The following is a 27,875-nucleotide window of genomic DNA, read 5'->3' as shown; positions in this document are numbered from 1 at the left end:
TCTACTGTGTGTAAAAACAGCGCAGGCAGCAATTTGACTTTGAGTAATGGAAGAAGGTTTGAATTCCCCCTCCGAGATACTGGAACCAGTTGGGAAACCACAACTATTTAAATGCAGGAAATCTTGATTTTATAAAATGTTAATATGATCTACTCTGGGGACAAGCGAGCAGCATGGCTCAGAGAAGGAGCCCCCCCGACCCCACCTTCATCTGTTCAGCAGGGTGGAGACAGGGAGCAAAGAAGGGGGGGGGAGTGACAAAAGTAGGGAAAAGAGAGAGAAGAGGAGGAGGAATAGAAAGAGGAGATGGAGAAAATATGGAGAAGAGCCATTTCTGTTTTGTTCACCACATGCAATTCTTTTCACAATCCACCTGCTGGTAAACAGCCCTAAATTAGAAAAACATTACTGCCTAAATGATAGAAAGGAATGGCAGGACAGCTCAGTGCTAAACATCACTCTCCCTCTTACTCCTTATTTCTTTTTCTTTCCCTATGCCTCTCACTTTCCATTTCTCAAAATCTATCAGCCTCCATCTCCGTGTGGCCACATGGTAATTTTAGAGGCCTGAGAAATTATGACTGCCTTCTTTCTCTTTCCTGCTCTCTCTCCTTCTCTCTCTCTCTCTCTCTACATGTAAATTAAATGAAATTCCTTTGGAGCTGAAACTGAGCCATTACTGATTTTTTGATTTTAATAGCTGCATTTCCGTTCTCTGTTGCTGGACTTTCTTTTTGGTATTTTGAGAAATAAAAAAAAAAAACTGAGAGACTTTGAAGTTTTGTAGAAAGTTAAGAATAATTATTGTTTGCTAGAGGCTGAAATCAATTAAATCTGGGTTCACAACGATTTTGGCTGATGACCGAGAGTTCCTGTTAAAATAACCCCCATGAACCCGAACCTTCGCCTCACACACGACTGGCATGTGAGTGTTTGGACAAAAATATGAGGTAAGACTGACTGTTTAAAATATCAGTAAACTGATCCAATTTCTTATAATTACTTTACAATCACTCCTTTAAAAATGTCCATGATACACGATACTGTTTTTAGCGGTGTTGACAAAATGCTTCACAGTAGCTTTCAACAATGCATTTAAACCAGTTTAGCAAATCCACATTGTAAGTGATGTTTTTCATTAATGTTACCAACAATACGGTTGTTAACATGCTCACTGCTATAGCTATCCAAGGGTCCTATTACAAACATTTCTGCCAGTGTGCCTCCAAGGGGTGGTTGGGGGGCCAATGGCCACCCTGATACAATTTCTTGTCCCCCCTGCTACAAGGCCTGGCCCGAGCATTTACATGTCACAGAAACACAAGCAGCAGTATGAGGACACTTACTCTTTTCACACAGTTTTTTTATGAGTGCAAGGTGCATTTGCCCTTAAAATGCTAACTGATTCTGCCCAACTGTATAGACAATCTTCTTAGCTGTCAATAACAATACTGTAGCTCGCATTTAAATTCTTAGCATTTATTGCTTTCCTCTACAGACAGAGCATCTCACCCGACTACATCTTATCCCCACATGAAGAGGTTTCAGTTATGCTCAGAGCCTCCTCTTTTCACCACTTCCCCTGTGGTAGTCTCATCACCTGATTCCTTTTAACAGACTTGTCAGAAGAGACGGGACCATGCCAGATGACATGAGGAGTGGTGCAGAAGATGTGGAAACCACATGTTCATCATCCACTGGTTCCACAACTCCTGCTTTGTAATACACACTCACACAAATATGTCTGCAGTCGTAGGCATCCATATTTATGCACAAACACAGATAGCAGTGGAGATGCAGAAATAAATGCAGGCACCCAACTACTCCCCCCTGTCATTTGATACACCACTGTCTTGTCCAAGTGTACGACAGATTCTAAATACATGTGAATCATGTGAACATGACACGCTGGAATATGCCTGCCAGCTTGTTGTATCTCCTGTCAGTTCAACTCGTCAGCTGGTAAAGAATCATCTCCCTTGAACTAGAGAAAGTGTGTTTTTCCACACAGAGGCTCTTGTAAGCTTCGCAGACAACACCACCTCCATCTGTGGCCATCTATCTCCATCCTTCTTGACCCTCCTCTCACTCCATCACTGTTCATCTCTCTCATTCCACTCTTCCTCTCTGTCAGTCTACTCCCATTAACCACCCTCTTTCTATTCTAACTCTGTCTATCATTGCCTCTTCCTCTAATCCTCCCTCCTCCACACACATCAGCTCCATCCCTTCTGTTCTGTAACTCAATACGTGGCCAATCAGCTAGAGGCTTTAGAGTTTTGCTCATTACGGACTTTACAGCTGTGGGGCCTCGCTGGGAAGCCAAACATCTGCAGCACCTTCCAATATCTTGTCTCCCGGGTCCACATAAACAGACAGAGGAAAACATCTGTATTGTAGGTGAATGATTGTGGGAGTCCAGGAAAGAATCTGAGCGATAAGGGGAGGATATGGGCAGATGAGAAACTTCTGCTACAGATGGAGAAAAGAAGCAGAAAGTAAAGGAAGAGGAAAGGTAACCTAACCCCAATGCTTGAAAGTGTAATTAAAAAGTCCTTATAAATAGGCTGCAAATGTAATAAAAATTGCTACCATCATTAATTTCAGGATAATGCAATAACATGAAGTTAGAAGATTAACTCCTGATAAATACTATATTTAATGAGAAATGTTTAAAAAACAATATTTTAACAGCTAAATTATTATACCATTTATAAAGTAATTACTACTTACTTACTTACCAGCTATTCTAATAATGTAATGTAAGATCCATATCTACAAATTTATTCCAACGTCTTATTTTATTACATTTTTAGTAATCCTTGCATTACATAGCAGTTGTTTCATTATCAGCTTCTGAGGGCTGCTTCTCAGCGACTTTTGAAGACCTTTAGCTACATAAAATTAAATTTAAAACCACAGAAATTAAACTAATGTCTAACAAAACATAGCTAATACAAGCTGGGAAACTTTATATGAGTAGGAAAAGAACTTTCAGGAACGTGACTGGAATAAGCTTAGCTAAGAGGATGACAAAAACATGTTTTGCCTATTGTATTACCAGAAATTCCTTTCCTAATTGCAAGGCCAAAAAAATAAGACTGCAGTTAAAACAGTGTCAGGAAATTTTACCTAAAAATAGCATATTTCTGCTCCAGGAAAAAAGAGAGATTACAGAGGAGGATCAGAAGGATGTGATTTGGGACCCGGCTTGCCTTCCAGGATGATAAGCTGGAAAGTGAGGTGGGGGATAGAGAGGTAGAGGATGAGTGATAGAAGGAAAAGTGGGATGTCCTGTCCCCTACTGAGGCCCTGTAGACTCAGTAGCTGCTACAGCTTGCCAAATTATAACCTCATCTGGGGTTGGAGACACCTGGCTATTCACACCAGAGCATGCAAGATGACTTCCACAGCTGTCTGACCATGTATTACATGTTTGGAGGGACAGCAGGGGTCTCTGTCATTCAATAACACATAGAGTATGGAAGTTCTCATGACTCATGTCATGGGAATTATAATGGCCCCCAGTCCAAATCTAAGACAGTTTATTTCTCTTTCAATGCAGGTGATGTTAAGCAGGGAGCAGTGAGAGACATGAGTGGATTCACTTCTCAGTGTATGCCTCGTTCGCCTTCCTTTTAGTAGCCCGGACTCTAGAAGACCACAACATATCCTGAATCAAGTAATGATTAAAACATTTGGTTGCTTAACACATTACCTCTCCTTGCTTCCAAATGTATTCACAATATGCTGTGTGTTTATGTTTGAGAAGGGTTTTCAGAATAACAGTAGACATGGAGGAGTGTAATGCGAAGAGAGAGCACCTGTAAGTCTGTTTGAAATGTTTTGGGAGAATACATTTGTTCTAATCAAGAGATACATGTATGTGTGTCTGTCTCTAACCTGCAGGGCGTCCCCCAGGTCGGCAGTGCTGATCTCAGGGTCCTCTGTGGTGTTGAAAGGGACAGGCGTTATCCTGACAAAGGTAAGGACGCGGGGTTCAGGGTACCTCCACAGCATCACCCCCGGGCTGTCCTCCGTCTCGCTGTAGAACACCACCTCATGGGGTCCTGGCAGTTTCTGGGAGGCTGCCAGAAAAGACGAATAAAGATAATAATATCAGAATAACTTCACTTTAATCTGTCAGTGAACTAAAAATGTTTACAATGTACTATACATAAGGCATAAAAGACATCAAAAAGAGGGAAAACGTGGTGAGGGGCGAAGAGAATAAGAAAATGAGGAGAAGAGAAGAGTTGAAACAAGGAAAAAAGATGATGTGACTGGAACGCAGAGAATAAACAGGAAGGAATCCATATACTTTATATTTTAAGATACAGCAGATTACTAATTTACTGTACTACACTCCTCCAGTATAAATAAGTACTACACAAGATTTTAGAACGAAAAGCCTGTTTCAAGGCTTAACTGACCTGCTTGAACATTTACAGATGCTTGAGGAAGAAAGAAACACACAGAGGTTAGAATATCGTGATCGAAGTTCTGATGTGTTCTCATGTGGGATGTACATTTTCGCATTATGAAATTTATTGAATGTGGCAATAAAAAACAACAACAACAACCTAACTTTGACTTGCGAACATCTTTGGTGCTGTGATGTTATTTCTACTATGGAATCTGAACCCTCCAAAACAATATTTCCAAAAAGAGCACTGTCGATGTTTCCACGCTTTCAGATTGTTTACATGCGTAAGAAGCCGTATATAAACAACGTGGCTGGGTAAACATTTTTGCTGTTGAGTAAACAGCCATTGATTGAACCATGCCAAGCACCTGCAAAAGCTGGATAACACTGGATCTAAACTTCTGAGTGGTGTTTGACTTAAGTCGTGGCTGCTGTTTGGGATTCAAGTCCTTTGGAAAAATGTTTATTTGAAAAAAACAGTCAAGCAGAGAACTGCTGCTTTGTTTGGCCCCTGGGGGTACAAACACTGAGAGTCTCTTTCCAGAAAACACATTTCAAGGGGCAGCGAAATCTGTCTGTGGCTAATTTTTCCCTTTTTGTGAAGCAGCGAGCTGCCCACTTGAAGGTGGACAGTGTATTGTTCTTGTGCAAAAAGGGTGGATAAAAGAAAAAACAGACACTTTTATGGTTTTGCTTTCTTTCCAGTTAGCTTGAACTTAGAGAAAGTGAGAAACAGGGACAGAGACTCCCTCCACCCTCCCTTCAATCCATCTTTCATCTCCTCCTCTGTCCATCCATCCCATCTGTCCCTGTGTCAGGCCCCTAGGGGCCACTCGCTGTGCTCTGCACTCCGGAGCCTGGTTTTCTCTGGCTGTTGACAACATGTTGCCGACAGATTTTGCTCTCTTCTCTAGTTCACTACTGTACGTTCTCCTGCTTCAGCCAGCATATTAAATGCATCAAAGACCAGTGGAACAGTGCAACAAACAAAGACTCAACCACAGCTGACAGAGTGGACGGCTGGTCTACAGCCAGAGAGAAGTTTGATCCTCTGTGTATAATGTTCTTGTGTGTATCTGCGTGTGTGCACAGAGAGGACAGCACACACAAAGCACAAAGAGAGGGAATAAACAGCATGTTACTCAGAGTGGAACCAGGCAGACATGTCCGATGAAACTTTTTTCCACAGACAGCTTTGATCTGACTTTGATTTAAGACAATGTGTATCTTAAGTGACATCTCACTTTGGCACAAAGGTTCCTTTTTTTTGTTAGTACCAACTCAGTTACATGACTTTATGAATAACTGACCATGGTTACTCTTCATCCTGTGGATTCAGGGACCAGTGCTTACCCTGGTTGCAACCATTTTGAGAACCTTATCAAGAAAAAGCAGGAATAATGTATGTCCAGGTAAATATTTAAATATATTTCACTCCAAGTCTTGGACAACTCTTTTTGTCTGTTTGCGACTACCGCTTTGAATGCATGCTGATAAAGCAAACAGCCGTCAGGCAGTTTGGGGCACTGCTGAACATCTAGTTAGGTGCTGTTCTGAGAAATGAAAAGTTCCACAAAGCAATCATGTCAAGTGAAATGGGATTTAGAGTATAGTAACCAGCACTTTACCTAGATTTAAGCCTGGCTACACCATCAGCCCCTTGTCATCTTTGTATGAGATCAGCATGCACTATGTAAACATTCACCTGAGTCCTGAATGTATTGAAAATGTCCTGTACGCAGATCATCGGAGCTGTGCTCTGTCCGAGGAGAGGGAGAGCCCGGAGAGGGAGGTGGCTGGATGTGGCAGGTCTTTCCCTTGGAATAGCTATCAGCTGAATCTGATACTTTCTGGAGGTTTAGGTAGACCTGTAGGTGCTCCTCCACCAGCTTCAGGCAGATCAGATGTTCCTGGCCCCAGAAGACCTGTCAAGACAGAAGCACAGACGGTAAGGTGGTTGGCAGAGAACATTAATTAAAGAGTGCGGGATGGGGAAAAAGAGGAGACAGAGGCCAACAGGGATGAGAGGGTAGAGAGATTGAAAGAAAAAGAGTGACATAGACAAAGTAAGTAAAAAAGAGAAAAAAAAACAGTGTGATAAGGGAAATGCTAGACAGTGACACCGACTCACAGCTGATGCATAAATACGTAGGTTGAGAATTATTTAACATTCTTTTCCAAAACAGGAAGAGAAGCAGTCAGGGTTACCCTCGTCATCACCCCTTCATATCCTTTCTAACATTACCCAACACAACCTCACATCCTCCTTACTTACCCGCGGCATTCCCCTTCCCGTGCTCCATCAAAGCGAGTCTGCCTGGGGTTTGGACTATGGACCAGGAATCTCTGAGTCAAAAACTCTTCACACATGGAGCTGCCTGCCTGCTTGCCCGCTACTCACTAGCTTGCAAGGGTGGGTTATGACTAAACTCTAAAAACAGGAAAATTTGGGGATTTTTTTCCCAGGTTTTTGGAAAGAGAGCACGAGAAGAAGGAATCGGAAGGAATTCCGGTGGTTTTTGTACAGCACTTGATTAAAACACCACAAATGCCAATATTTACAGTGGGAAATGTATGATTACGTATTAAGTGTTGAGTTACGAGTCATGTTTCTGTTAATGGGCACGCAATAAAAGCATTAAGGGAACCATTGAAAAGGGGGGAGGGGTAGGGGGTTCCCCCTGAAGAAGTAATGTGGAATAATACATTAGTAATAATGCGCTCAGTTAGTCACATTGAAAAGGGACTTTTCGGTGTGGACATTATGTAACTTCTGACAGGAAAAAAGGCACACATAAGATATAACCCCCCCCTAAAAATAGCCTAATATTCCACCATTTAAGCAACAGATGTGACTCAAATCTACGGTGGAATTACAGCATGCAGTTCCTACTGTCATCACTTCAGCTGCAAAGAGGACAGAAGCAGAGTTAAAGAGGAGTGTGATGAGCTGTGCCTGTGGGTGTCAGCTTATGAATACTGTAAGGATTAATTTGGAAACCAAAGGCACTTAAGCTGAGGTGACGTTTAAATGGGCAGCAACCGCCTTGTATTTGGAGGCTGGTCTTTAACTGAAAGAGCCTGGCTGAGGCCCTCGGGTTTCAGTGTCCTTGAGCAAGACACTGAATTCTAACCAGGTGTAGAGGTGCTGATCTGACCCTGACCTCTACAAACTGTGCCTGTGCTGGATGATAAACTTTGTGACTGAGGATGCTGAATTGATGTCATGGGTATTCAAACCTGCAGCAGGCCTCCCTTCAGGTCCAGCAGCAGTTTAGGGGGGCCAGGCTCATGTCCAGGGCTACCGCTGTGCCGACACCACCGAGCCTCCAGGGAGGTACTGCAGGAGAACGGCCCCAGCAGGAGGCGGTTCCGGTCCTTTAGCCCTGTTCTCACCAACACATCTTGCAGCTCCAGCTGCATAGACGCAGCCTGAACTGCATCTAGGAAGACAGAAGGAGTAGCAATGAATGGCATGAGGAGCACAGGGTGGAACTACAGAGGGAAAACATATGTCAAAAAAAATTTGGACTATGATGAGGAAAAATCTCTTGTCAGCGATACACTATGTTCTAAGTGGTTTGTGGATAAAGTAGAAGCAGTTACTAATTTATTGATTACACATTGGAAAAAAAAGAGGAGAGAGGGTTCAAATAAATGGGAAAATGCCTACAATAAATACTAGTTTCAAAGTGAAATATTGATATCTTTAATTATATATAAAAAATAACACAGTTCATTGATACAAGTGCAACAAAGCCAGATGAAACTGAAACACATAAACAATTCAACCTCAAAATTCAGTTGCACAAATGCAGGCCTGTGTGTTTTCACTGACTTCAACTACAACAGTCTACCTTTATGCCATATCAAAGTAGCAAAACATACATTACAATTACACAAACCACATCAACGGCTTTCAAACTATTGAATTTTTAGAACGTTATTAACACTTGGCTTTGAAAAAGAAGAGCATGATTTGTCATCGTGTCATCTAACAACTATGTGCAGGACCCTGCCTTTGCTTTCATGCTTCTGAAACAATGGTCTGATGACTAATATAGCTTACCAAGTTTACTCATTTTAAGTGGACTACGCACTAAAGTAAGTGATTAATTAGACCAGGTATGAGTTGTCACAGTCATGTGAATATCCAATATTTGGGTCTGTGGCTAAAATGTACAACCATCAGTTAATAATAAGCGCAGATGTGACCCCTGTGCGTCTCTCTAAACAGAGGTGTTCTGGGTTCATGGTTACACCAATTTGAACCTGAACAGATTCAAGTTCAAACTCAGTGTTTCTGTGATTAGGTAAACTGAAGGTTTTAGCAGACATGATGACAGTGAGAAAATCCTGATGGGATCCAGAAAGAGGAGCCAAACACCCACTCATCCTGAAGGAACCAAAAGTAGCAAAAGCCCCAACGTAATAAGGACAGCATTCTCTGTCCTTTCCATTAAAACAGAGATGTGTCACTGTGGTCCCACGCTGTCCTGAACTTGGTCTTTTGGTCCCATAAATCAGTGGACTGAAACCCCCTCTACTTGTCGCTGACATGGGAGGGCTGATCTGGTCAGTTAAAGCTACAGCAGCAGCAGCCCATTTGGAAACCTCAACCCTAGATGACTAATAATGCCCTGAGAAGTAGCTCTTTAAAAATGCCTTTTAACTCTCGAAATTCTCACTCCAGTCTGGCTGTAAGTCTGGGAAAGTAAAAGAATGGAGCGACACACCTGTTTCAGTCCCTAATTTAAAGTTATATGATTTAATTGTTTGACCTTTAAAACAGTTCTGAATAAAGAGTGACATTTTGATACATACGTTTGATTGTTAAATTGAAAACAGCTGTTTTTGTAAACCATGTAGCAAGCAGAGGCACCTCTTCAATGCAACTAGGGGTAACGATCTGTAAAGTGATACACATATATTACATCATATGACATCAGTGAAAACTAGCAGTCAACATATATGGTTAAAAAATGGCTTATTCTTTAACAACTCTACCTACAATATAATTTGCATTTATCTCTTAAGTATTGTTCTGTTATTTCCTGTGGATAAAAACCTCACATCCCAGTTTCACAAATATGATATTTCCATGTAGTGCTCTTATATATATAAAAAGTTCCCTATTTAGTTAGTTGCCCTTTAAGGAACAACTTTTACAACAGTGTGTTTGGGGTTCACTTGGGGTAAATCAGGATAGATGGAAGAGATGGAACAGCATATGAAGGGAGTGGGGGAGGAGGTGATAAATGAGGAGACAAATAGAGACATAGAGAGAGTGAGAGAGACACAGAACCGGAGGATGTGAGAGTGAGGGCTATGATTTGATGAAGATATGACACATAAGCGTCCTCACATCTTTCCAGGCTCTGTAAACTGACTAAGGAACATCTTATTCAACATTAGAGTGCTATAACACAACAGGGGGGGTTCCAATGAACGAGGGCTTCTCTTGAATAAATCATTCTGAAGGGAAATATTATACTGGGATGAGTCATTTCTCTCAGGAAAGACACTGTTGATACAAGTTGGCGGTTTACCTGCTAATATCTTCTGCTATTGTGGCGCAGAGAGAGCTGTTAGAGATTACTTACTTAACTGTGGACATCGGGTTTATTTTCATGGCGAGGATTTATTAGACAGCACAAGGGAACTCCCAAACTGGCTTGTTAAAATGGAGGATCTTTCATTCACACACGTATAAACGGAGACACAAGCACATGTGCATTAAATGCAGACAAAGACAGACTCATAGAGAAAAATAAAGCTAAATGTCTGCATACAGACATGTGTAAACTCATATGCACAATCATGCACACCCAGGTGAACAAGTGGAAACAAATACACCCACATACACATTTGCACACACACAATGTGTATCAAAGCATTCTCTCCTGTCTCACCATGCGTCATTTACAGCCCGGCTGACCACAGCATCCTGGTGCTGAAGCCAGCAGCAGCAGCCAGCACTCTTAATAATCACCCTAATTGGGAGTGGTTTTAATGAGGGGGGATCCCTTTCTTTCTTCATCTCTAACTCCATTCTTCCATCAAGGCTGGACAACAGTCAGAGGCACATTTCTCCACGCTCTCTCGCCATCCCTGCTCTTGCCCTGTATGACCATAGCACTGCTATTTAGATTTGTTTCCAGAGATGTGTCAGCACACAGCCCAGAGACATTACACTGCTCAGCTGTGAAGTACTGCCATAAGAAGGGAGGAGCGCAGGGAATGTTCGGGGGAAAAAAAGAGCTGGGAAAGTGTTGCAGGATGAGCCAGGCGGTACCTGTGTTTCTGTGTTCGTTTAAATAGAGTATGTAACATCTTTGCAGGTGATGGGTGAAGCCATAAAAAAGAAGGGAAGGAGGAGAAAAGACTGAGAGAAAGAAAAAGAGCATGAAGATGCTTTATGATAGGAAGAAAATAAAGGAGCGGCAGCAACCTTTTTGGGGAGTGTTGACCTTAAGACACATAGTTGCAGTAAGAGAGATGATACATACTGGATGCCAGTGGACACAACAACAAACACAGATGCAGACAGACACACATGACTGAGGAAAGACCTTTTTACAGACACTAGAAAGAATAACATCGCATAGGGATGAACAAAAATATTGTTAACTGTTAACTAAGACATACATATATACTTAGACACACATGCGCACACACACGTACGCAGACACTGGAGTAAACGGACAGCTGTTGTTTTGTGGGCATTTGAGGGGGGTGTACTTTATGTGTTTGGGGTTTATGTAACTGGCTCAGATGGCGCTAAATGAAATAGATCCTGGCATATAAAACACACACACACACACACACACACACACACACACACACACAGTTATACTTCAACTGTTTGTGTTCACATTTCCACAAGACCATTTTACAGTACCCTCTACACAAATGACACACACTCTACTCTCATAAACAGACTGTGACACAGCACCAACTAGAGGCTGATACACTGAACACGCACACGCACACACAAATAGGAAAGTAATGTGCAAATGTAAAAAATATTTTTTTATAATTTAGCAAAACTACCACACAGTGATACAGATGTACACAGACCTTGTATGTGATAAGTTAGAGGAGGTTAAAAGTATAATCCAGGGGGTGGCCATTGGGGAGTAACTACTTACATTTAACAGCCATACATAAATTACAAATAATAAATGTGACTTTTATCTGTTAGAGTTACGAGAAAAAAATATGTAGCTAAATTACAGTCACTTATCAAAATGTCAGTAATTAGAAAGGGGAAATATCTAAATATATCATTTTCAATTCATATTGAACTATACAGCATTCATTTTGTTGCTTTGCTTTATGTTGTGCAGGAATGCTTTTTGGTATAATTCTGGACAATTTCTAATGGTTCTCTTGTTTGAATATGTACTGCCTCTCTTCTGCCAATCAAACCTATGCACACTTTTCAAAGTCTGTCATGCCTGTGAGCAGCCACTGTTTCTTTTTAAATAACCCCATCATCATTTGTTATATTTTAGGTAAATATCCACACACGAGGTCATCTATATCTACAAAGTGGTGTTTAAAATGTTGGAGTGCTCTGCTTATTTCACAACCTTTTCGTTTGATGTATCTAAAGCACAGAGAGGACTTTTTTTTTCATTCACCAGCAATGCCATTTAGCAAATCTTTGTTGTTTTCTAGCAGTGAAAATGTTATCATCATTGACATTATTTGTGTTTTAAGGACTTTTCAGTTTATTGCATAAATTAAAAGATTTGCCTGTAAAATAATTAAAAAGTAATTGAATGTAAAAAGATAAACAACTTTGATGAAGTTACATTTTAACAGCAAAACCTTCCCAACACTGCAGAGAATTCATTCAGTGTGTGAATGATTGAGCTACGTAATGGAACTACTATATGTCAGGATGCTGGAAAACATAATTCAGAATCAGCTTTGATCACACATAGATCTGCACACACTAACCTACACCTGCATCTCATGCTCTCACAGAAGACTGCCAGTAAACCAGTGCATATGAGCACACCCTCCGCAGCCTAACGTAAAACCTATGACACTTGAGGAACAAAGTGGGTGGTGGGGAAAAGGGTGGATGGAAATCTTCCTAAAGTGAAATACATTTCTGGCAAACGCTTGGGTAAGATTAGATAGGACCAGAGACATTGATTTACCGTGTCGGTTTCTCCCTGGCAGCCGTTATCTGACCACTGCCTGGCTGATTTATATCCCGAGATGCACTGGTATCAATTAGAAGAAACCTAAAGGAGTCATTACCTAACTAGCAGAGGCCCCCGAAGACTGTCTGGGATGGTGAGAGTAATAGAAGTAATATACTGTCACTCACCACAGAAATACACTATCCCTCACCACAAGACCACTATAGGACACTAGAGGAAACTGGTTTCGTAGCAGGGGACACTGTCGGCCAAAATGGCACAACGCAGGGAGCTGTGCGTCATCCAAGACATTACACAGTAAGTGATGAGTGTTGATGAGATACATATGGGTTCAATGACAGTTGCAACACAGCAAATTATGCATGGTAGATATCTTTTAATTTCTTAATATGCAGCTCTAAATGTGATCTCTTCATAGGAAAATATGTATGAAAATAACATTGCAAGTAGAGAGCTCTTAGTCCTCACACTATGCCATTCTGTTATCAAGCTTAAGCCTGAAGGATTCTGACAAATTATTGTGTTTTAGGTCAAGTTTGGGCCATCTCATTTCATACAGCTTTAGGCTCAGTTTGGTTTGGGTTATTTTCAAATATAATTCACAAAAAATTGCTCTCTTTCTCTCTGGCTGCTCTGATTGTCTGTGTGTACATGTGCCTGATGTGTAATGCACAGGACATGGAGTGCCAAGCGAGTAAAGTGAAATAAACAGCATAACAAAATCAACATTATGCATTACAATAGCCTGGCAAACTAACACTTAATACTGGATAAAATAAAGACCAATGTTGTTCAAGGGAGGCTTATTAAAGGAATGCTTTACCCCCTAAATGATCATTTGCATATCAATTACTCACACTGCTCAACTTGTTTTTCCTTGCATGCCTCAACAATGAATGAAGAATCAAAGAATGAACACCTGGTTGGGATTCCTTCAATGTTCACTGTTCCGGAGGTTTTTACCAGGAGCTGAAATATCCACAGAGGTCTCTTGCAGACCTGGTGATTTAAAACTGGTAAAAACACTGAATAAATCAGTTTCACGTTAAAAATCAGTGTTTTTCAGAGCTGCTCAGCTCATTATGAGGGGCTGCAATCTATGGTGGCTGGGAAAATGCAAATGGCTCTATCTAGAGCCAGCGTTTGGTTTGTCTGTTCTGGGCTACTTTAGAAACATGGTGATGCAACATTGTGGACTCTGTGGACAAGGACCTGCTCCCTATACTGGTATAAACGGCTCATCTGAGATAACAAAATAAGACAATTCTTATTTTCAGGTTATTCCACACCTAAGCAAACAAACTTATTATATTATATTGAGTGTCTGCCAATATATCTCCCTAAATCCTATACACTGAACCTTTAAACCAAGCAGTTTGTTCAGGTGCTTTAGGAGAATTTGCAAGCAAGTTTCAATAACTGTTTGGTCCTTGTGCTTTTAGCAAGTAAGGCATTATACTGTATATGTACGAGAGCTAAAAGAACAGCACATTAATTGATTAGTTGGTTGACTGAAAATCTATGGCAAATATTCCGATCATGGATTCATCCTTAAAGAAACTGTTCAAAGAAAAATGGCCAACATCCTCTTCTAAACTGTGAAGATGTGCTGCTGTCGTGGGTTTTATGTGATAGTAAGTTCACTATATTGAAGATGTTTAGGTTTTGGAGTAATGGTTGGACACAGCAAGCAATCACCCCTAGGCTTTGGGACACTGTGATGGAAAATATTACATATATTCTTACCTTAAACAATTAAAAAGTATAATCATTAGATCAATCGCTAATTAGAACAACTGTTACTTGCAGCCATAACACGTACCACTTCTCTGATTAGAAGTTCCCACCACAAGTAAGGTCTGTGCACTCAATATGACTTCATGCTAAGAGTCACAAATGATGCATAAAATATGAGCTTTGAACATTTCTTAAAAGACTACAAGATCTTGTTTGTTTGTCTCTGATATTTGATTACAATAATCTCACAGCTTTCTTACATGTCATGCCTCTGACCATCTACCTGCCGTACATCTTCGTCTTGACTTGGCAGCTGTGTGTTAACAAATACCTTGGAGGACAGTCGCCCCCCCCCCATGTCTTCACTGTGATATATTTCTATTAATAATGCACTGAAAACAATTTATTAGTTGGGTTAACTTGCCAAATCACACTAAGGTGCATTCCCAATATAAATCTCTGTATGTTTGGCTTTACTCTGCTCTGCTTCTCCCAGACCATTGAAACAGAAATAATATGATAAATGGAAAAGAGTGGCTTTCTTTCAGTAGAGTAAACAAACTGACATGATCGTAACTCAAAGACTGTCCAGGGAAACAAAATAAAACTTGAAAAAAAAAGTCAAGCGGCATAAATAAATAATGGGTAGCTTTCACTTTGTTCCATGAACAGAAGTTTTCCTTTACAAGTGTGCTGGAGTAAATCACCGTGAAGAAGCAGGGGGTCCGCAGAGGCAAAGGACCAAGGAGAAAGCTTTGTGTGTGTGTGTGTATGTTGTTGTATGCATATGAAAATGGGGGCACTCGTAACAGGGTCTGCTGATACGTGTGTGTGTTCTTAGGAGATCGGGGGCACTCTATGGGCAGTCTGATGGGGAGCTGAGAGATTAGGGAGGGTCTTGTTTCATGGACCTTAAGACATATGTTCTCTCTCTCAGGCCCGCCCCCTCCTTTCTTTCATTGAACTATAAATGCCCCCCTACCTTGGGGAGTGGTGAGCCATGGACGGAGGGAGGAATGCGGGGCTTCCACTTGCTTTTCATTAACACAGGATCTGGTAACACACCTCACTGTCAACCTAATCCCCTCTCTCTCCATCTTGTCCCCTGGCAGAGGGGGGGCTGCCATGACCAGGTACAGAGCCCCAGATGTTCGGCGGACGGGTGGGGGTGGGGGGGTGGATGACAGGGTCTTCACCCTGTTGCAGCTATGGATGTATGCTGATGAAGACAGGGTGGGGTGGGGTGAGTGTAATGGCATATACTGAAGAGACCCCTGTTATTGCTCACACTTAGCAGTCTGCCTGTCTTCTGCTCCCCCCACCCCACGTCCTGTATTATATCTCTTTTCTTTTTTTACCCTTGCCCTCTGCTTCCTTTATCCAACTTTGTTACAAACTTTTCCTCATCTGCTTCTCTGTCCTACTCATTCATTTATTTCCTTTCTTGTGCTGTATCCCATTTCTGCTTAATCTGCATTTTCTCTCTGTCTAATCATGTTTTATTTCCTACAACTTCTTTTATCTGACTCCTCCTTCACTTCTCTCACATTTCTCCATTTTTTCTCTCCCTCTGCTTCTCTATCTCCATCACCCTCCTGCTTCCCTTCATTCACAACTCTTCCCGTCCCTGTTCCTCCCTCTCCGGTTTCTCTTCGCACATTGGCATCATCCTGAGGTCTGCTCAGGATGTGGCCCATCAATCTCAGCTTGCCACTGACGACCAGCAGAGAATCAACAGCAGCAACAGTAGTGGTACATACTGCAGCAGTAGTAATACTACATTCTCCTGTCTTACATCTCTCATGTACAGCCTCTCCCGGGGGGGTCATTCCCCCTGACTTATTGTGGCAGCTCAAACGCTCAACCTAACAGAACGGGAATCCTAACCTTTATCTTCGCAAAATTCCAAGGTATCCGTTTTCCAAGGTACAGAACGGACTTGAGAGGCCAAAGTGCTGAGTGATGGAGGTGGTGCAGCTAAGGCTAAAAGTCAGCAGATACATCTATTGTCACTGGCGATCAGTCTGCGTAATTGGAGACAGTTTGTCTCCTTTCAGTGGCAACAAATCTGGAAACACTATGTGAAGAAGCCCTCGGGGAAAATAGCCGCGTGTGTTGTGACAAAGATCTATAAGAGTGCTGGAGTTATCAAGAACAAAAAAAAAAAAAAAAAAAAGAGGAAGAAACAACTGGGTGAGACAAACATGTTATTCAGCAGCATAACTTATGACATTTGCTTTAAAATATCTTTTCCAATGCCAAAAAAAAAATCCTCTTTGTGGGCATTTTGTGCCATGCAACATTTACAGATGTTACTCAAAGTTTTACCATGCTCTCAGAGATGAGGCAAAGAGATGAAATATCAGGGTCTATAATGAGATCTACATACAGGATCTCAAACCTCTCCGGTATTTCAGAGAGTGCTCAAACATGATAGATGGGGAGTTGAATGAAACTTCTGCTGCAGGTGATGACAGCATTAGTTTTATGGCAGTTATTGTAATGTCTTGTTCAGAACAGACACACATGATGTTATGTTTTTTGGGCCGTAACAACAAACAGTATTTCAAAGAGTTCCGAGCCAAACTGGAGATGAATGATCCAATGGATATCAATAAACACCAGCGGTCCTGATCCCAACATTTTATATGCGTCCAGTCAAGCTTTAATGTCTTGAGAGGAGCGGTGGCTCTGTTTCAAGGTGCTGGTAATTGTGCGGTAAACAATATCCATGAAAAGACAGTTCACTGCACACTAATCTCTACTTCCTGTGTTTACTGTAAACAAGTCAAAGTTCTACTATTAACAAATCTGTTTTGAAAAGGATTTCTATGTGCAAAGGAAGAGAAATCACTATAAATATCTGAAGCAAAGAGAGTAGGAGGGGATTAGCTTTCATATTAGCACAATTGTCTCTAAACTTTTTTTCTTTTTCCATTGCACTGCACACACAGTTTCAACTGTGTTTATCGAAGTCAACACATCAAAGATGGATGAAAGCTGAAAAGCTGGTGAAAATCAGAGCAGGGCAGCAGCGCTGAGCATTGTGTCACTGTGCAGTTATGCAGATTTGAGTAAACAAAGTGCAAATTGTTTGAGGTTTTAATTAACATTTTCGACAATCATTTTATCTGAAGTAACCCAATATAACAACATCTGTCAAGCAGATGCAGGCACTTAGGGAGCCCAGTTCCTGTTCTGTCCTCGTCCCCCTGCAAACTCAACTCAACAGGGGATGTGTTGCTCAGTGGTACTTCGGTACAAACCATCTCTCTCACAAAATTACGAGTGTTCCTTGTTCTCTCCCACATATGGCACGTCAGCCCATCACTCTCTTTTATCTTACTGTTTCCATCTGGTGGCCAATTTAAAAGACATGCCAAACAAATAGCAAAAGCTGAAACACAAACCAACAGTTCCTGATCATCTATTACAGCGCATCGGCTCACACCCAACGGCACAGAGAAATTGGAAGCTTTTGAATTTACATTAGCATTAGCAGTTCTGATTGTTAGAATGGAAACACTGCGATGCCTCCTGGATAATAGTCAGTGTTGATGATGAAGGCAGGGTTTGGTCCTAACACGAAAACAAACATCTCGCTCTCACACACACTCATACATAAGCACATGCAAATATCTTTCTTTTCAGGCAGCAATACACACATACTCATCAGCAGCAATCAAATACACACACATGCACTGTCTCACAACAACTTAAGGTCCAAGACTAACACAAACATCTCACTTTACAGTTTACTGACAAAACTTGTTTTTGGCAGGTGAGGGCTTTGCTAGCATGTGAAAAAAGACATCAATATTCCAAATAATCCTGAAAGCAATATTGGTATTTGGTTCATAGTGTGAGTGAATGACAGAGTGTCAAATTGTCCAAAAAGGCTGAGACATCCCATACTCTTCAACAAACAAGGGCGGAAAGTGGAAAGTTTGACTAAGTGCTATGATCAATAAATATTCAGAATGTATTTATACTTGTTGTCTTTATACAACCTGCTGCTTAATTAAACACATTCTCTGAAGGAACATGTTCCAACACACCAGCTACAAATAAACTTCAATCTGAATGAATAACAAATATAAGTATGGTGCACTGGGTATAGAGCTTTAGAGTTTGTCCACATCAATATTTGTTCGGTTACACAATGACATGAAACAGAACAATTTGTTCTCCATTACATTTTTCTATTGGATATTTGGAGCTCTGTGTAACTGTGCTTCATGTTCAAAGGGCCTGGATTGGTTCCTGTTGGCACACACGGTGAGCTTAGGGTACTAGGCAAATGACACACCACAAAAAAACATGTACATTTAGTGGAGTGCATTACTGAGTCTTAAAATTGTGGTTTCTTTAAAAGATGATAAAATCTGCCAAATGGGGTGAGGTCATTACAGTTGTTTCCAATGTAGCTCCACCTGTTTCAAGAATTCCCTTGAAACAAGTGGCAATGTTTTTGCAATGCAGCAGAATAAGATGGATCACATAAGCGGTATGTTTTTTTTCATTTTAACATTAAGAAAAAAAGCAATAATAAAGTAAGTTATTTCAGGTCTAGGCCCTTGTTACTTTAGAGTGAAACAACATGGGTCATTTACTGAGCTCAGGGGTGTCTTTGTAGGGGGTTTGAGAAAAGAATATAAATTGCTTCAACAGACTAAAGCATCAGCAACCATACAACCAAGAGTTAGCTGTATCTTATCAAACAACAGTTCCGCTTTTCCATGAACATCTCTGATCACAAGGTTTTACCACAAACTTTTTTTTGTTAGTTGGTATAATTTACAACTGATTTCCAGTTTAGGGGGCTCTATGTTTCCAGTTTGAACATCAAGGTGACCTTCATTAGAACTATGAACATTAAAACTGGCTGGCCCATCAGGGTAGCAGCTGTCAAGAGTGTTTTTCATTTTGTTACTTCCTTTGGAGGTTCAGTCAGTCACAAATTTATTTGGCAAATTACAGAAAGTATGGTTTCATGTTTCTTCACCTGTGATGCAGTGCATCTGTGTTGCTTGTACTTCTTCCGTGTCTCTGGCAACATAAGCTCAATGCTATTTTTTTAGTTTCTGCAAAAAACAATGGATGTTTCTGTTTTACTCACCCTCTATTCTAGGCCCCGACTTCATGTTCAGACTTCCTGTCATGGCCGACACTGTTACTGTCACGCTGGGCCTCATTGGATGGGCCTCTGTCTCCATGACAACTACAATCTGGTCAGTGTGGAGAGAGACCTTGTGGAAGGACAGCGCCAGGACCCTGATGCTGCTGGCTTTACCCAAGGCCGAGGCTTGATGGTGAGGCTCTGAACGAGGAGGACACGCTCTGGGTGGTGTCTTTGTAGGGGAGGTGTGAGGGGTGGAGGAAGCAGAGGGTGGTTTACTGGAGGTATCCCAAGTGTAGTTTGGTAGGACTTTCTGCAGGTAAGCTTTGGCCTGCTCCAGCTTCGCCAGTGTGGGGTTGATTTTCAAAGGGCGTGATAGCTCCACATTTAACTCGGCTGTGGAGAGAGATGGAAAGTAAGAAAATGAGGGAGAGAAGGAGACAAAAGATAGGAAACAGTGAAGAAAAGAGACAAAGGAAAATGCTTTTAAAACTGAGTTGTTAAACAACAACTCTCTCTTTGAACAGTTTCTAAGCAGTCCCTCTCAAAATTGAGGATTCTCTCCTGTGCTCATTCTGACTTATACTTACGAAGTGTGAGAAAATGAGAGAGCGACGCTTTTGGGCAGGTTATAAAACATGTGTTTACTGTTGAGACTAAAAGAAGCTACCTCAAGTACATTAAGTAGCGTACACACTAAATGTACGTTTGTGCAAACTAGGGATACTTTACATTTGTACATTTCGTATGTATCATATTATCGTTTCAAAAGTACGGTCATGCATTTGCTAACTGTCACCAGGAGTAGGAGGGGATGGTGGATGGCATGACACCTTGGTGAGACACCTGCCAAGCTGCAGACCACTGTTCAACACCAACCAACAACAAAACCAATTGAATTTTAGCAAGTCATCACAGTATTTCAAGCTGCTTTTTAGCCACCACAAGTGGGTGTTTTTGAGTGAACCATCATTGTGTTTCCAACACAGATTGTTCCCAGAAAAGCAGCTGTTTTTTTAACCAAGACATCACTGTGTTTCCTGAGGGGATTCTGCCACCAAAACCGGGTATTTATGCCAAAACTTGATATTTTCCTAACCATAACCAAGTGGTTTTTTGCTTAAACATAACCACATGTTAACAACAGCCTTGTTGATACAAAAAGAAACATTAAGTTTCAACATATCTGCTACAAAACAACATACAAAAGTAACATATCTGTTGTCTGCAAAAATGTAAAGTGTCAACATTTATTCTGGCAGTTGGATTGGTTATGTTTTATTTTGTTTTGTTGTGAGTGGGAAATTTATATTTGATATATAGTCTTTACAATAAGCAATTTAGTAAAAGGCTGTTTAGTCCTCCTCTGCGCTACATCAGGCCCTCTTAAACTTTGTGAAACCCCAGACCTGAACTGAATAAAAACCCACCATAAACTGGACACAATCCATTGGAGGGTTTTAAGGAACGGCAGGCTTCATCAGTATCCAACTGAGCAAGATCTGTTGCTATCTAACCCGTAGAATACTGCATGGTACCGTGTCTCATAAATCAAACTCTGAACTCTTTTCTCCTCTTCTAATCACTCAGCTTTGCATGCAAGGACCTGTTAAAGAACAGCTGTGTCCAGTCTCAATCTATATCTCCTTGACTTTTATGCACATATATGCACACACACAATTACTGGCTGCCTCACTGTAACATCTTAACGTGACATTGTGGAATAGCAGAGGAGAATCTTTTCTTCATGCCAGCCACATAAATCCAAAACTCCACGTCTCTCTTGTTCTACCTCTCTCCCGCTCTCTGGTGTGTTGCAGCCTTCAAACACTTGACTGGAATTTACAGAGACACATGAATTAACTCAATGCCGTTTTACACCACTTCCATTATCCCATTTTTCCACTTGGTCATGATGATGGGAGAGGGAAGCGGCCGAAAACAAGCGCAGCTGTTTTTCATGGTCTCATCAAGGCACCAGTGTTTAGAGGGTTTTTAAGGGTTTTAGGCCTCCCGTCTGTCTCCTCCCCAGGTAGGAGCACTGGATGACATGAGCGGGAGTGCTGCCAAGGGAGGCAGACACACACACACACACACACACACACACACACACACACACACACACACACACACACACACAGACTCTGCCCTCACGATTCTCTCTCATTTAATCCAGTGGAAGTGAGGCACATGGTCAAATGGAAGGATGGCTGGAGAGAGGAATTGGAGGAAAGATAGGTGGAATTTGCTGTGCAATGTAGCTTATCATTTCCACTTGACTTATCACCAGGAAACTTTCCAGTGGTGGAATAAATAGCCTGCATGCAGCTGTTCATCCAGGTTCCTCTGCTTCCCTCCATTCTTCTTTCACCCTTTCATTTTCTCCCTCTGTTTCATGTAGCTCATCCTTCTGCTTCTTTCTATCTTTTACTCTTCCTCCATCCCTCAATCTAATCAACCCATCCCCCCTCTGTAATCACATAAAGCTGTCTCTGATCACCCAGTCAGGGCCAGAGCCGGGCCTTGCCTGGCTCTCTGCACAGAGAGACCTGGTCCTCATTATCGATTGTCCTCCATCCTGAGGTCCCTCTCTCTTCCTCTGCCCAAAAAACCCATCCTACCCCCAACATGCACCCATTTCTAAGGGATTTATTACCTATATTCAGAAACTCACCTTTCCTAAATGAGCAGTGCTATGAATACAGTTCATTCCAACCCCAATACTTAACCCATATGTAAATTTTTACTTGATATGAAGCATTAATCATGAGTAAAATGTCTAATGTACAGTGCGCCTGTGGAGTCATCCTTGCCACATCTTTCCAACCGTCTAAAAAAAAAAAACCTAACAAAAAAAATCATATACACCGATCACCCAAAACATTAAAACCTCTGGTGGGTGAAGTGAATAACAATGATCATCTTGTTACGATGCAATGTTCTGCTGGGAAACCTTTGGTCTTGGCGTTCATGTTGATGCCCCTTAACATGCTCCACCCATCCAACCCCATTGCAGACCAAGTAAACCCCCTCATGGCAGTGGTACTCTCTGATGGCAGTGGCCCCCACAGTAGGTGTGCCACACAGTGTGCCATGCCACACTGCAAACACCGCTCAAGAACTGCCCCGAGGAATGTGACAAAGAGGTCAAGGCATCAACTTGGACTCCAACTTCGCTAGATCCCAAATTGATCAAGCATCCATTGGATGCCCATGGAATGTGCCAGAACCTCTGAGATACCCCTGCTCCAAGGTGGGGCCACCTTAGCACTGCCGATGGTGAGTGGTGTTGCAATGAGGGGGGGTACTTGGTTTGCAACAGTGGTTGGGTGGGAGAAGAAAGTCAGGTCAGGCCAAGCCAGAATCAAAGATTTCCCAAACAATGCAATGCAAACAATGTTAAACTGCAGAGGCTCCCAGCTTCATTTGAAACAGACTACACTGTAGACGGTCCATTATTTATTAATCCCTCTGTGTTGTTATATATTTACTTTTTATCTGCTCCCGTTGCCTTGATAAAGTTAATGCATCGTGCCTTCATTTTAAACTCAACACTTGCTGAATTTGTTTCAAATTAAAAGCCCCTTATAACCTCGGCTGAGAGAATCCCTCCATTTTCTAAATGGGCTTTTATTGTGAAACATTTGTAGGAACTTGGTTGTGGAGGATACAGTAGCTTGTATGTTTACATACGGTACTTCAAATGTAGCTTCTGCCATCTGCTGACGCTTTTAGGTGACTACAACAACATTTGGGCTGGCACATGAACAGACACAGTGACTCAAATAATAGAGAAAGTAATAAAAATAGGACAAGAATAACCCGATGACATCACACACACCGTGAAAGACGACCAGGGATAATTGGTGAGTACCATCGTGTAGTGTGTCGTGTCTGTCGGCCAAGTCACGGCACGATTTTATGAATCCACGATGGTGTAATGTGACATAGTGACTTTCAGAACGGGCAGAAAAGTTGTGTAGCGTGTACCAGGCATAATGCAAGTCCTGAGTCTGACCTGTCAGTCAGCGAGTCCTCTTCCATCTATTGAGTCGTGGGGATTTTACTGACGATCCTGCGTAATGTTTTAGACTCCACCATAGGCAATGGCAGCATTTCTCCTACCACGTAGCTAGCCAAAAGCTTCATGGCTTCTTTTGGACTGATAGGTTTAACGTTATCTCCGTTATTAGAACCAAAAGACAGTCGTTGCTGCGTTGCGTTGCAGCGTTTTAAAAGTAACGGAAGTAACTGATTGCTTGTTTGAAAATGTACTCAAGTATTTGATTACTCAAACAGCAAACTAATGCGTTAGGTTACTTGTTACTGCAAAAAGTAATGAAAGTACTCTAGGGTTAGGGTTAGTTACTTTGTAACGCGTTATACCCAACTCTGATCATAATGTATCTCATTAAATGACTTGAGGCATATAACATACTGCACTTGAGCTAACTGACACGCTTCTAAATGTATGCAATACTTAAGGTATTGACAGACCGGTCAAAGGAAAATATCTGTTACTTTACTTTTTCAAATGACAGCATGATAGAGTGTATCTGAATTAGTTAATTTAAGTTGTGTGAAGTCAGAAACAACTGGACGCTGGAAAAGAAAGGGACCACAGCATCTGTACAGCTTCCCCCTGGCTGTATTTAGCAGCCCATGGAGCACATTTTTACTGCAGTGGAGCAATGCCAAAAGATGAATCTAATAAAATCACATCACAGCATTATATGGCCTCAAGTGGAGTACATCTGTCATTTTCCTACGTTTGGTTGTTTCACTGGGGCTGGAAAGGGAGTGTGTGTGAGACGGCCTCAACAGTGGTGTTCAGTGTGGTTTCACTGTCCAGGCAAAGATGGCATAAAAGGAGGAAAGTAAAACCCTCACGGCAGAAAAAAAATCCCCCCAAAAACAAAAAACTTTTTACAAGCCATAACAGACTTGTACATTTTACAGACTGATGTGCAAAATCCTGCATTTATGGATTAAGATGTAACACAGCACTATGACAAAGACTTGTCTCAACCATACACACTGCTGCACCTCTTTAACATTGTAAAGTGAAGAACTGAGAATACAATCTTATGTAACACTGCTTCCAAATGTGCCTGCTCTGCTTTAGGAGGGCAAGGAAAGACTGCAGAGATTTTTTTAAATTAAAGGGAGGAAATATCAATTATTGAGAGAGTGGTGGCACTTTCATCGCCAAGCAGGGTGAGTCAAAAGAGGGCTTTTCCAGCAGTGACATTCTCACACTAGTGTTTTTATTGGGAAAACCTTGGCTTCAGCCTTAAGACTAACGGCTATTTAAAGCTGGAGACCGTCAGTGGAAGGCCTGTGCAAGGAGCAGGCATCAAGCCTAGAGGTTGAGAGGTGGTGTTGGTGTTCGCATACCTTTAAAGAACAGGACTTAATGTGAACAGGCTGGGGGGAATCATAGACTGGCCCTTCTCAGGTGTCAGCCTCTATTAGTGCTGGAGAAAGTGGGAGATCAAGGTCTGACAGAGGCACGTACACACACATATATATCTCTGCAAAGTGGTGGGGCAGATCAAATATACTTATTACCCAGGTTACTGTGCCTTTTTGGCGAGGTCATGCATGACGCCGTCCCCACTTTGAACCTGGTGTTGGGTATATGTGTGTGTGTGCAACCACAACGAACATTGTTTTCATTCCAACCCCACCTTTGATTTCTTTAGCTGACTTTTACGCTTGACTCTTGACAGCAGAAGGCCTGTGTCTGACACAGGTGGCAATGTGTCCAATTACACAGGGTCTGTATGTGAAGGGTATGTGTGTATGTCTGTGTTTGCAAGGGCTAGTCCTTTTTTTGGGAAGTATCTGTAGAATCCCACTGTCACAAAAAAAGCCTCATACCAAGTAAGGCCAGTGACACGCGCCTCAGATACCATCTGACTCGAATTAGAGTGGTTCTGGACGGTTCGGAGGGGCACAGGCTTGTATACAGTAACTGACAACATTTCTACGAACCCATAGCTTGACGGGAACCAGGGACACGGGAGAGTAATGGTTCCAATTTGTTCTAGCTAATCTATCACCTGTTGCTTCTCTCGTCTCCAAGTGGTAGCAGTTACATCTCTGGACTCACTCACTGACCCTCTCAAAGACTGGAGCTGAGTAGGAAAGATGAGAGAGGGAGCAGAGGAAAGTGTATATGTGTGCTGTGTGTTCACTGGTCAATCACTGCTCATACTGAAAAAAAAAAACAACCCCATCTCAGCTTTTTATATGTATGTGTTTGCTGGTCAAGCCTTGAACCCTCCTGGTTTACAAATGTGGCTTCCTGTATGTATCCATATTTGTAGTGTTTATATGTGTATGTGTATGTGTGTGTGTGTGTGTGTGATGAGCGGCTGCTGAGTGAGGGTCAGTGTTGAAACACCATCCAGTTTATAGTACACATGTTACAAGTGTTTCCCACTCGGCATCCTTGGGAGGGCAGCTTTGATTGGTCTTGCAGAATAAATGCTGCTGAAATTGCGAGCATATTGCTGTAAACACACAGCAAGACGTGGCCTCACGGCGGTCTGCTCTCCGTTTGCGCCTCGTTGAAATAAATCAAATGTGAAGCACTGTCGAATCAAAGTAGAGCTGCCAGACATGATACACACGCATCGCAAAACACACACAGCGACAGACAGTTATAAAGACTTGCACATGCAAATAAACCATCTGTGAAAATACCATGGGACTGATAAATAAAATGCTGAATGCTCTTTTTCTTCCTAACCCTGTCTTTATCAATCCTCCCTTTGTTCTTGTTCGCATCTATTGTTTCATATTCAGATTAGAGAAATCCAAACAAATAAGCTTGACTGACTGGAGGCATCAAACCATGTCTCACCAGGTGAAGACACTTATTAAACCTTGTTATGAATGATGCAGATGCTTCAGTTCAGACTGACAACAGAAATTACTGTTCCGCAAAGTCAGCATCACTGATTCTCCTGCTCTTTCTTTGCTCCTCCATTCCTGAAGAGGATAATAATCTTCACCAGAGAGTCATCTAACCAAACAACTCACAGTTGTGTGCGTGTGCCTGTATGTGTGTGTGACTGTGCGGGTGAAGGGGTGAGGGAGAACCAGTAGCATGTGTGGTCAATTCTAGATATTTCCAGCACAGCCTGACCTGGGGCAACCTCACACTGAGCCTGGATCCTGTCTGAGTCATTTGGGAGGGTGTTGTTTATATGTGTTGTGTGTGTGTGTGTGTGTAGAGAGAATGAATGTGAATGATTATGATTGAAGTTATCCCAGTGAGACAAGGATGGCTCTGCTCTTTACTAGTTCAAGGGAAACACCTGACTGTAATTGTAGGATGTCGACATCTGCGCTTCAACTGAACACTAGAATCAGATGTAACTGCAGCATAATGTAAACGAGGCATGACAGGCAATAACCCTGCTCAGTAAAACATCCTGTTAATAAGTCACATAAAGTTGTAAAATCAGCACTGAACATTATGCGGTTTTGAACAGATAAATATATCAAGTAAACCAAAATATATTCAAATTTCAAAAATAATACTGCATCTACTGCTGTTCTTCTTGCTCTTCTCGAAAGTGAGATTAGAAATCAGGACAGTACACACTCTATGCTGAAGGACAGTTTCTCCTTACTCATTACATTAACCTGCCTCTCCTGTATACAGAGAATTCCCATCAGACGGGAATCATATTTACCATATAAGCTCAAAACCTGACTGAAAAATGATGTAATTCATGCCTCATGGAAAGGTCATGCACGCTGTAATTTGACTGCTGGCGCCATCTGGAATGAGCAGAGGGGTAGATGGACATTGGTGCTTTGCGGCTCTATTGTGTGATTGCAGTGGTGTACAGAGAGCTGCATTGTGTGGTGTGATTCCAGGTGGACAGAGAAGCTGTGGGCTTTCCGCTGACAGCAGGAAGGGATGGGTGTGGGCGAGGGGGCTATACGCTTCCCTGAACCGTCATCAATAACACCTACAGTTCAGTCTAGAGTTCTTTTTTGTATACATGCAGCGTGTGTGTTCATGATTGTATGCATGTGGAAGAAAGACAGACTATATGTCAAGGTATGTCCATAGTTTTGTGTGTGTGTGTGTGTGTGTGTGTGTGTGTGTGTGTGTGCGTGTGTGTGTGTGCATGTGTGTGTGTGTGCGTGCGCGTGTGCATGTGTGTGTGCGTGCGTGCATCTGCAGCATCTGGCCTACTGGGTTCAGGGAGCTGAACTCTGAAGGATGTCCTGCGCCTACACACACTCTCCATGAAAACCTCATAGGGATAACAAGGTTGCACACACTCATATGCTCAAAAGCCCACTCACACTTTTATTCATTGCTGTACTATTTGGGTAGGATGTCAGTCACACCCTTAGGTCAACAACCTTTGCTTAAAGCTGCTCA

At 41.9% G+C, this 27,875-nt stretch overlaps 1 protein-coding gene across 6 annotated transcripts in view; it reads right to left on the bottom strand.

Moving 5' to 3' along the window:
- Positions 1 to 27,875, bottom strand: part of LOC125892761 (intermembrane lipid transfer protein VPS13B-like) — a 360,799-nt gene that overhangs the window by 65,702 nt on the left and 267,222 nt on the right. For 3 of the 6 annotated variants that reach the window (XM_049582970.1, XM_049582966.1, XM_049582967.1), the window contains exons 38-42: positions 19,463 to 19,858; positions 7,667 to 7,869; positions 6,132 to 6,351; positions 4,434 to 4,454; positions 3,904 to 4,088 (exon numbers count right to left, since the gene is read on the bottom strand). In XM_049582970.1, coding sequence (XP_049438927.1) covers positions 3,904 to 4,088; positions 4,434 to 4,454; positions 6,132 to 6,351; positions 7,667 to 7,869; positions 19,463 to 19,858 — 1,025 coding nt within the window. The remainder of the gene's footprint in view (positions 1 to 3,903; positions 4,089 to 4,433; positions 4,455 to 6,131; positions 6,352 to 7,666; positions 7,870 to 19,462; positions 19,859 to 27,875) is intronic. The other 3 variants (XM_049582968.1, XM_049582971.1, XM_049582969.1) reach the window with 1 other exon arrangement.

The sequence above is a fragment of the Epinephelus fuscoguttatus genome, linkage group LG8 (genome assembly GCF_011397635.1).
Source record: "Epinephelus fuscoguttatus linkage group LG8, E.fuscoguttatus.final_Chr_v1".
Lineage (NCBI taxonomy): Eukaryota > Metazoa > Chordata > Actinopteri > Perciformes > Serranidae > Epinephelus > Epinephelus fuscoguttatus.
This window is presented reverse-complemented; position numbering and strand designations above follow the sequence as displayed.